The sequence below is a fragment of the Merops nubicus genome, unplaced genomic scaffold, assembly GCF_000691845.1.
Source record: "Merops nubicus isolate BGI_N331 unplaced genomic scaffold, ASM69184v1 scaffold12382, whole genome shotgun sequence".
NCBI classification, from domain to species: Eukaryota; Metazoa; Chordata; class Aves; order Coraciiformes; family Meropidae; genus Merops; species Merops nubicus.
In genome coordinates, this window is record NW_008591594.1 from 304 (window position 1) to 10,861 (window position 10,558).

The following is a 10,558-nucleotide window of genomic DNA, read 5'->3' on the forward strand; positions in this document are numbered from 1 at the left end:
GGCAGGGGCACGATCCCCTTGGCTGCACACCCGCAGCGGGCTCCTGCCCAGCTTCTCCAGAGGGTCCCCAGGAGGGCTGACAGGGCTGGTAGCCCTTTGGGTGCTGCCTCGGACCCACCTCCAGGCCCTGTGCTGGCAAAATCACCCTGTGCCCCCATCGAGCTGCACACCCAGAGGGGGCTGGCTTGGCATTTTGGCCCCCGTTGGTGAGGGGCCGTTGGCAGCTCGGGATAAATTCGTACTGCTGATGTTGGACGTTTACAGCAGGGGGAAAAAAAAAAAATCAAGGTTGGAAAGTGTTTGTTCAGAGGGCTAGGAATTTCTTCAGACTTGCTTTGTTTGCTGAGAGCTCGATCCTTGGGAATGTAAGCAAGTTTTGTATATAATTCAAAGAAAACCAATTGTTTAAACAGTGATAATAGCCTTTGTTTTGTTTTGCTCCTAAGAAATGAGCGGCAATTTTTCTAAAAATATACTCCTAAAACTAAGGGGGGGGGGGGGAAATAAATAGTACAAAGCAGAACCCCTGTTTATAACTCAGGCTGGCACTGAATAGGCAAGGAGAAAATTTAACAAGCACGTTATGTTCAGCAAATCTGGGTGGAGGTCAGCAGGGAGAAAGAATACGCTGCTCGGGAACGGCCCTTACCGCCGGAGCCGCAGTAAATCACACCCCTACAATCCAGGCTGATGTTTGGACCCTTGTGTATGGAGGCAGCGTATCAAACCCATCTGCCTCTCAAGCCCCTTTTCAATCACGCCAACTGCTTCACTCCGTGCCTGTTTTCCCAGCATTAACACACATACCCTTCTTTATTTCACAACCCTTTGGGTTTAATGCCCCTATGAGAGCAGGGGAAAACAAAACCCACACACGCGATGACCAGAGCAGACAGTAAGTGGTCAAGAACCAACCCACCTCTGCCTAAAGAGCTTTCTTTAAGAGTTAATTTAACTTCAAGCCAGGGGTTAATTACAGCGGGGTGCTTCTTCTAGCTGGTCATCCACTAAATTTCATGACACGAGGTGTTATCTCCTTGCTGGGACAAGCGCAGCAGACAGGCCAGGTCTGGTGCTCATCCGAAGTGTCACGGCTGGGCTGGCTGGGGCACCCCAGATTTCCAGGAGCTGATAGCTGTCTTTGCCTTTAATACCTTTCCACCTTTCTTTTTCTTTCTTTATTTTTTTTTTTTTTAAGGAGAGGTAGGGTTGGGGAGGCTAAAACAGAGTCAAACTGCAGCCTGATAACAGCCTGACAGCTCCAAAATAATTCTGAAACAACCCTGGGTAACAATCCCTACCGAGCACGCTGGCCCTAACTATAAATCAACCCCGACTCTGTGTTCATACAGTTGGAAATATGTAGGTGAGAAGGGAAAATGTTTTGAAAATGCTAAACGTGTTTAGATTGCCCTGAAGTTTCTGATAAAATTCCTCCAGCAGAAAAGTAATTTTAGCGTCAAAACATGCCAAAAACCTCCCTCTTTGTTTAGATACGGGAATGAGCAAAAGCTAGTGACATAAAATATGGGAAGTTTTGTACCAGACTGCATATAAAAAAGAGAAAGATTTAACAGAGTGAAGCGTCTGACAGCGTTTCACTTGCAAAGAAAGAAAAATGAAGTGTATGTGTTAAGACCAGCTTTTAGGTTTTTTTTTTTACCCAAACTCATCCTGAATTGAGAGGGGAAATTTGGACTCTGTGTCCATATTAATAAGGTCAAAAACTGTGTTTTCGTGAGATTTTTAAGATGGAAAGATATATGTGTGTACTTCAGCCTGTATTATATCTGGCTGGTTTTTTTTTTAAATTATTATTATTTTTCTTTTTTTTCAAATTATTATTATTTTTCTTTTTTTTCCTGTACACTTAATAACAGATTACGGATTCAAAGTGACAAAATTTGTATTTAATCTGGATTTTCTTTTTTTCTGAGCTGTGGTGTAAGGTGATGGCTTGCTGCTAAAAGAACTCAGACAGATAAAGTTGAAGAATCTGGGATATTACTCTGGAATATTCTTCATTCTCCAAACCTTTTTTATCAGTTTCCCAAGTGGCAGGCAGCTCTGCGGTATCAAAGGTGACCGAGTTACGTCTAACAGCCCAGCAGTAAATGATTCAAGAGGAAGGGCATTGTACCCTTAAGTCAGTAATTTCAGTTGTGGGACTTTATAGTCAGAATAAGATTAATGCAATCTTCTAAAACTGCCTTCTCCCTGTAAACTTGTTCAGCTGCCAGACGCAGGGCTAGGCAGGGATTTTTTTAATATTTTTTTTTTTTTTTGACAACGGGATACTTTGAAGAAGACCAGATTTATTATAGAGCTGGAATTCTTTGCTCCTGATGAACGTAAAAGAGATCACTTGTTACAGGGACTTTTATAACCCATTTGCCTTCATTTCACGTGTTTATGAGGACTGCCTTCACTTGTGATATACAGCCTGCACCCATAAAGCCCTGGGTGATACGGTTATTTCTGACACAGGGTTGCTTCATCAGGCTCCACAGAAGAGTGTCATAAATGGCTCGTTTGCAGTGGGGACCTTGTCACCCACCAGCTTCTCTGCTGGCCAAGGGGGAGCTCTGCTCTGTAAAACACGCTCGAGGAACGTTGTTTTTCGTGCAAGGGCAAAAAAGAAATGGGTGATGATGAAAAGCTCTTTGTACAAAGATGCTGTTGTGGTACGTGTCACCCCGGGGGTGGGCAGGAGAGTTTTCCCCGGCCGTGGTGTCCCCGAGGGCAGGTGATTAAAGAGGATGGTTTTTCTGAGGGGTCAGGATCGTTGATGGGACGTTCAGAGCTGCCTCTTTGCCCACGGTGCAGGGAAGAGGGTGTTGGACTGGCTGGTGAGGGAGCAGAGGAGGGATCAGCTGGATGAGGTGTAGTGGAGGTGTTTCCTAAATGTCCTGCTGGAGGAAGAGCCAGTGCTCATGGTCTGAACCGAGGTCCTTGTGTCAGCAGCTCCCAAATTTTGCCTCTGCTGCGACTGCTTGGGTTTGCAGCCTCACGGTCCCCCTTCATGCCCTCTTTCCACTCTCTGAAATGAGGATAATCTCCTTTCCATCCCGGGCTGTGGCTAATAGATGCTATGCAAAAGCCTCTTGCCGTCCCCGGTGCGCGTTAAAGAGCTTTCTGTAAAGGCATCCATCGCTGGCTGCTGCCTGCCTGCTGATGGCTGCTTGCCCACCCTCTCCTCCAGCCCTCCTCCCGGCGCCTGGGCTTGTCCTGTGCCAACTGCCACACCACCACCACCACCCTGTGGCGCAGGAACGCCGAGGGCGAGCCCGTCTGCAACGCCTGTGGCCTCTACATGAAGCTCCACGGGGTAAGTGGCCCCTCTGCTGAGGGATGCTCCTTTGGGGAAGGGGTGGTCCTGCTGCCAGCGGGCACCCGGCGGCGTTGGGGGGTGGCATCAGGTTCCTCTTTCAAGTTAAGGCAATGGTTCTGTTGATGCTGCTGGTCTCGGGTCACAGTTTGGGGACTTTGGAGTTGGAAGCGATGAGCAAAATGGGTAAAAGGACTGAAAAAGGTGTGACCTTAGAAAAGGGTTGTGCCATTTTAGCAAGTTATGCTTTTGAGAAGTTAATGTGTTTGCCATCGTAGCTCTCCTACAGATTAGTAGACAGAAATCACCTCTGGATGAGTGGCAGAGGTCTTCTTGCCACCAGGATTTAAACCAGCTCATCAGTGGGGAAAAAAAACCCAATGAACCACCCTAGATCTTTAATAAGACAGTTTTTCATTGACAGACAGAGATGTGCCAGCAAAACTTTGGATCTGATTCAAGCCATAGCTATGCCAGCAAAGCTTCAAATGTCATTTCAGCCTTTGCTAGGCAATAATGGAGGAAGAAAATTGCTCTGTCCTGAGTGGGATGGAGCGTGTGGGAGAGGCTTGGAGCCTGTTATGCCCCTGTGGGTTAAGTTACAGGCAGGCACAAGTGTCTGAAGAACAAGGGCATTAGGAGTGATTGGAACTTGGTCTAGTCTTCAAGAAAAAAAGTAAATTATGTCACAGGTTTAAACATTATAATGATATCAAGCATATGCCTCAGTTGTTTTTCCACAAGCTTGTGTTATCATTAAAGTGTCTCCTAAGCCAATGTTTTCTGTATAACGATTATTGTTGGGATGACACAGGACACAAAGCTGTTTTTTGAGCACATTGCCCCTATAAATATAAATTTGAATACTATAAAGCTGTATCACAGCCAGGACTGCTTATAAGGACAAATACTAAGCCAGTTATGGGCTAAAGCTTCTGTCCTAAAGACACTTACCGGCGATGATCTGGTTTGTGTAGCTGGTCCACGGAGCATTTTTTCCTCTCATATGCAGTCTTGTTTTTTAAAATTAGCCACTGCAGATAATATTCCTGTTTGGAATAAGGAATCAGGGATCAGATATACCCTGTGCAATTTAATTTCATATGACCCACGGCCATATGATGTTTTTTTCCTTAGCAGTGTGCTGTTTATCTGTGGACTGACTTTAGCTCACATCAAGGCAAAGCATGCCCTCCTTTCTTTATGGAGCTGAAACTCCCCTTGAAACAGCCCATTGTTTTGCCCAAATAAAATGCAAAATGTTTTTGAAATTGGTACCATGACACGGGAAAAGTTGCCTTGTTATTGAGGCATTTTTCAGCATCGCCCCTTGATGTCGTGGCGTATTTTGATGTTATTTTTGTAGGTGACAGCACGTATGCAGCTCTGTGATGGGTGTGCAAATGCAATTTTTTTTTCAGGTTCCTCGACCCCTTGCTATGAAAAAAGAAGGAATTCAGACCAGGAAGCGAAAACCTAAGAACATAAATAAGTCAAAGGCATGCTCTGGTAAATATAAAAGATAAGACGGTTGAGCCGCGAGGTTTTTTTTCCCCCCGTGGCTGGAAAATATTTGTATTTAACAGCAGTTCCTGATCTTGCAGGTAACAGTACTACTGTGGTTCCCATGACTCCAACATCCACGTCTTCTACTAACTCAGACGACTGCAGCAAAACCTCTTCCCCCAGCACACAGACTGCAGCCTCTGGGGTAAGCCGTGGCCGTGTCTGGCAGCAGCCTGATCCCTGTGCCATCTTATCACAGCTTTTATCTTATCTAGCAGAACAATAATCTAAACAAACTTTCCAGTATTGTTAGCTGATACTAGAACAAGATTTTCGGTGGATATTACATATAGTTGTAAACAGAATGACAAGATGAAGTGCTTTACAAACCTTTTAATTAAGATCTATATAATTTTTATGATTAAGTTCACCACAGCTTAACCTCAGACATTTTGTTTTCTAGTGTTCAGGTTCTTCCATTTCAAAGGTTTTCTTTTGGAGCAGAGACAATAAATCGTGCCCAATGGATCCTTTCAAGAAACAATTGTGCACGTACCCCTCTTTTTCTGAGATGATCTGATAAGAATTTATAATTCAAGGCACTGCTGCTCTCATGCTTTCCCAAAGCTGTTTAATATATATATATGCATTTTTAACCATTGTCCCAAATAACTGGTAAACCCCAGGAAAATTTTATCCTGCTGTATATAAACATAAAGGGTTTGGTTTTAAACCAAGATGTGAGTTATCTTAAATTATTAGGCTATTAAATTCAATTTAAATTAGGCTTAAAATCTCAGGCTATTAAACCCCTACCCAGACCCAACTGAAACCAGGCTGGGACTAATTGCAGTGTACAGGAGCTCAGCCCTCTCCTCCAAGAGGCTCCTCAGGGTCCAGGCGCTCAGCATCTGAGCTCCAGAGGAGCACCAGGGGAGCACTGATCATCCCCTGCTTTAGTTTTGATTCTTATTTTATATCACGTCCTCAAACCATCTCAAACTTCCTTTCTTCACTCAGTGAGCACGTGGGATAACAAAGACAACCACTAATGCTGTGAAGCTTAATGTAGATTAATTTCCAAGCCCTTGGCTGTACAGATCCATATCCACACTCTCAGGGCCTTGTGTGTCCTTCAATCTGCCACATCATTTCTTTGAAAAGCTTTCCTAACGTGGCTTTTGCTACTCCTTTATTAATAAAAAAGAAGCCATTGTTTATAATAACTATATTTCAATATGTCTTGGCATTCCCACATCCAAATTCCTTTCAATAGTTTAATTCCTGACGTACAAAGTTTCATTGTACAAAGGGAGGGGGAGAAAAAAAAAGGCAGCAAATGGGATTGTTTGTGGGCTGACAGGGCCACCCAGTCTCAGAGGCACTGGGGCTGGGGTTTGGGTGCTGCCAGACAAGGATGTCACTAAAAGGGCTTGCCTTTGACATGAGAAAACCCTCTCAGGCCAATAAAATAAACAGATCACACCAAAAAAAGAGAGAGACTCATCAAAATAGTGAAGGGTTCCTGGGTTCCAGGCTCCCCCAGTGCACCACTCTACACTGGTTTAGGCTTTTCCCCAATCTTAAATTTTCCTGACGCTGTCTTAAGCAGCACTCCTGATCCTGAGGAGTGCTGTGAGGTTCATATCATGGACAGCAGCAGCAGAGGTCTCACAGACAAGGTCCCCTTTCCCCTGGGCTCTTGCCTTCTTGGCTGGCTAGAGCCTGCCTTCCTTTCTGTAGCCCTCCTTAAGAGTGTATCAAACCTCTTATTAATAATCCCTCTGTTATAATTTTAATAGTACTGCTTGTAATATGATTTTTCCTGGTGAATTTGAGTGGGTAGAAGGGCAGAGCAGGGTGGGCACACAGCTCATGAGCCAAAAGACCAGCTGAGAGCTGTTAGCAGCTGAGAGCAATGCCCAGGGAGCCTGAGAGTGCTCTGAACAGCAGGAAGGGAGGCAGCCCCCAGGGCCAGGACCTCAGTTCCCCTGGATTTTTCCGTGGAAGGTGAGGCAGGGAGAGAACTCCTGCCCAGGGAGCAGGGGAACCTGGCTGTGCCTATCCAGCAGGCAGCAGAGCAGCAGCACAGCCTTTTCCCCACCACGATTTGAGCAGACATCCCTGTGTATGCAAGGCACTTGCAAATTACCTCTTGTGAAACATTTCACGGAGGGGAGGTGATGGAGAAAGGTTGTGGAATGCTGGAGCAGGGAGACTGAGGGAGTGCTCAGGCACAGAGACACCCCCTGACTCTCCCCCCAGCTTGTGAAGGGTTGGTGATCCCCCACTCCTGCACCCCAGCCCCCTAAGTGTGTGAATGAGGGTGGGATTTGCAGGTGAGCAGTTGCCAGGACTTCCCATGTCCATGGTCCTTGGGCTCCCAGCTCTGCTCAAGCATCAGCAGTTTGATGGCACGGGGATGGAGAACACTAGAGGTTGACAGCAGAAAGCAGTGGCTCATAAGATTGGCTCCTGTTGCCCCATTTGGGAACACAGTCCCTAGCTGTGAAGGAAGTGAAATAATTTCTTATGGGCTTAGATCCCATAAGAGAAGCTGAGCACTCAACAGGGGTCATGGAAGTTGTCAGGAGTGAAGGGATGTCAGCGTTTTGGGGCAGGGCAGCCTGTAATCTGACCACATGCTGAGGAAAAGAGACTCTACTTCATCAGGGTGTTTTTTTTTTCTCCATTTGAGCTGATCCATCAGTAACCCGAAGGTTTGCATTCATTCTTAGAGCAGCCCATGGCTTTGCACAAGGAGAATAAGCTTGTCTGGGTCATGTCAACAAGTTGACATTAGGTAGAGGAATCCAGTGAGGTTTTAGAATCCGTTGTCTGAAATTCACAGCAATGTTGTTGCTAAATGAAACAGAAAATTAATCCCTCTGTTGGAACCAGAGCAATTTACTATGCTCCTTATGGGAGGCTGACAAAAGAGCTCCCAGTGATGTAGAAATCTGGTGGAAATGTAATTCAGCAGAATTCATTTGTGTCAGTAATATTCATTTTTTTATCCTACCTTTCTTTATCTCTTTCAAAATAAAAGAGAGGAGGGCAGAAAAAGAGAAGGGCAGCAATTACTCTCAGTAATGTCTTTGAGCCAATCCATTGCTTTAAGGGAATCTGATATGATGCCAATTTTGAGACAAATTAGCAAGACACTTAAACGTTGATTTTATGTTCTAACTTAAAGTTTAAACATTTAAAAGGTATGATTATGAATTGCTGTGGGTGCAAAGTTGATTTCGAACGTCCCAAAATGTAGAAGTGTTTCTATCAGGGATATTTCATTGTTCCTTTGCAAAGGGGCTGTTTGCCAAATTCACATCTGGATCTGGGATTTAGGCCTATTTCTCTTCTCCTAAGTGGTAGAAGAAGGGGGTGTCCTTTGTTACTAACATGGGAAAGGTCTAGCTGCATGATACATGCAGTTGCCTTACAGCTCCATAAAAAGATCAGAAGGTTTTGGCCAGCCTGCATCTGCCTGTGTACCTGCTCTCCTTTTGTTGCACAGAGAAAAGCTCTGCAGAAGCTGCTAGACAAGGGGCATGCTCTGCAGTGTCCCCCCTTCCATTTCCATGCAGGGGCTCCAACTAGTGTGATGACCAAGAGGACTTTATTCCCCTATTAGGATAAAAGGTGGTATGAAAACTGCTGTAAAAATCTGCTTTTGATGGCAGGACTTGCTCCTTGTCAGTAAAGGCTCAGAAGCACCAGGAGAGCTCTTCCTTCAGAAGACTCTGCTGTGCCCTTTGGCTTGGTTTTGGAGCTTGGTTTTGGATCTTGGTTTTGGAGCTTGGTTTTGGAGCTTGCTCAGAAGGACTGTAACCATGCACCACAGAATAACTTTGGACAGTTGTCTTGTAGGCAAAACTAGGGCTTGCTTCCCTTGTGAGTTCACCTAGAGGAGGGGTTCAGGACTGTCTCTACAGTGGGCAGTGAAAGAGCTGACTGAAACGGCCTCAGCAGTGGGGAGCTGTCAGGAAAATGCAGCTCTACCCCCAAAATGCCTGGCAATCTTGAGCTGAATTATTTGAATAGCTCCTCCTGCGTTTGCTTTTGTTTGTGAGGTGGTCAGAGGTGCTGTTCTTTGCTCCTTTTTGGGCAGCAGATGGGTAGGACACTCATGCAGGCTACAGGGGATCAACCTCCATACAGTATGTCCCAGAGTCTGGGTGAGCCAGAGACCTGACCCCTTAAAAAAATCTCCTAACCTCCTGGATGGGTCGAGGCTCCTTCAGACCACCTGATTAGAAGCTTTCAGTTGGTATAGGATAATCTCATAGCTGTCAGAAGAGGATTTCCATGAGAAAGGCTCAGCAGCATGGTTGGTAGGACTTTCACCTGGAAAATGGGAACACGGTGCCTCAGTCCTGGTATGAGTCAATATTTATCTAAACCATGTGGAATAAGATCAACAGGAGGCATGAGGAACATGGCAACCTAAAACACCAAATAGTCTGGTAGTCAGGGCATTATGCTGGAGAGCTGATACTCCAGTTTAAATCTTCTCTTGGTCTCCTACCTGTTCTGTGTCAGTCCTCACTCCTGGACAAAATAGGATGCTGCTTGCTTCTCATCACTCAGTTCCATACAGTCAGTCATTTTCTTTGCTCCACATACACGTGTCCAAAAGAGAGCATTTCATCTTGTCTCAAACCAAATGAATCAACCCAGCCTTTTTGTTTCAGTGAGGAAAAAACAGGGGAAAAAAAGAGTATTTCTGGTTCTACCCAAAACGTCTGTACAGACATACACATTTTGCTTGGTTTTGTTTTATTGCCCAAGCAATAAAGCCAATCACTCACCCAGCCCACGACAGCAGTGGGGTCATCAGCTTTCCCAACACATGCTGGAAGTTGCCTCCCTTAGGAAATTAATCAACTATTAACCACAGATTTATGTTGTTATAATACAAAGGAGAGATTAAAAGATACGTAAACTTGCACGTCTGCAATATAAACACAAGGATCAATGGGACTAGCAACAAATGACAACTTTGCATGCTAAGGGGGACACTAAATCAGAAAAAAAACCCAAAAGCTGTGTTTTTGTGGTGCTAAGACTGGCTCTTCAGAACCAGGGAATGACAGCACTGGGGGAAAGCTGGGATGGCAGCTGTTGCAGGGGGGCTGAGCTGGGAAATGAAGAGCTCCAGCAGTTTGCCACAACATGTTGTATGCAAAAAAAGCTTTTGCAAGTGTGTTGCAGCTGACTGTGGTTATCATTTGAGGGCAGTGAACCTCAACTAGACTAATGGAAGAGGAAAAGAGTGTTGGCTGAGGCTCAGATTACTCCAGACCTAGCGTAATGTCCAAAATTCATAGAGCATTTTGAACCTGTGAAGAGCAAAGGTCTTTCTGATAGAGCAAAGATCTAGATCAAGGCCCTTGGGCACTCCCTCCAGCTGTCAGCACAGCTCTCTGCCCAGGGCTCTGGCCTCTCAGGGCTGTGGGGAGAGGCCAGGTGGGATGGGGTGTCCCTCCTCCCCCTCCAAGGTGGGAAATGGTGCTGGAGGGAGTGGCTGGAAGGATGCAGGACCCCTTCAGCCAGGGCTGCTGGTGCTGGAGGGAGTGGCTGGAAGGATGCAGGACCCCTTCAGCCAGGGATGCTGGTGCTGGAGGGATGCAGGACCCCTTCAGCCAGGGCTGCTGGTGCTGGAGGGAGTGGCTGGAAGGATGCAGGACCCCTTCAGCCAGGGATGCTGGTGCTGGAGGGAGT

At 45.8% G+C, this 10,558-nt stretch overlaps 1 protein-coding gene across 1 annotated transcript in view; it reads left to right on the plus strand.

The window, feature by feature from the left end:
- Positions 1-10,558, plus strand: part of LOC103782551 (transcription factor GATA-6) — a gene marked incomplete at its 5' end in the record, with an annotated part of 13,882 nt that overhangs the window by 290 nt on the left and 3,034 nt on the right. Inside the window, 3 exons of the mRNA XM_008950319.1 lie at positions 3,203-3,328; positions 4,750-4,837; positions 4,933-5,039. Coding sequence (XP_008948567.1) covers positions 3,203-3,328; positions 4,750-4,837; positions 4,933-5,039 — 321 coding nt within the window. The remainder of the gene's footprint in view (positions 1-3,202; positions 3,329-4,749; positions 4,838-4,932; positions 5,040-10,558) is intronic.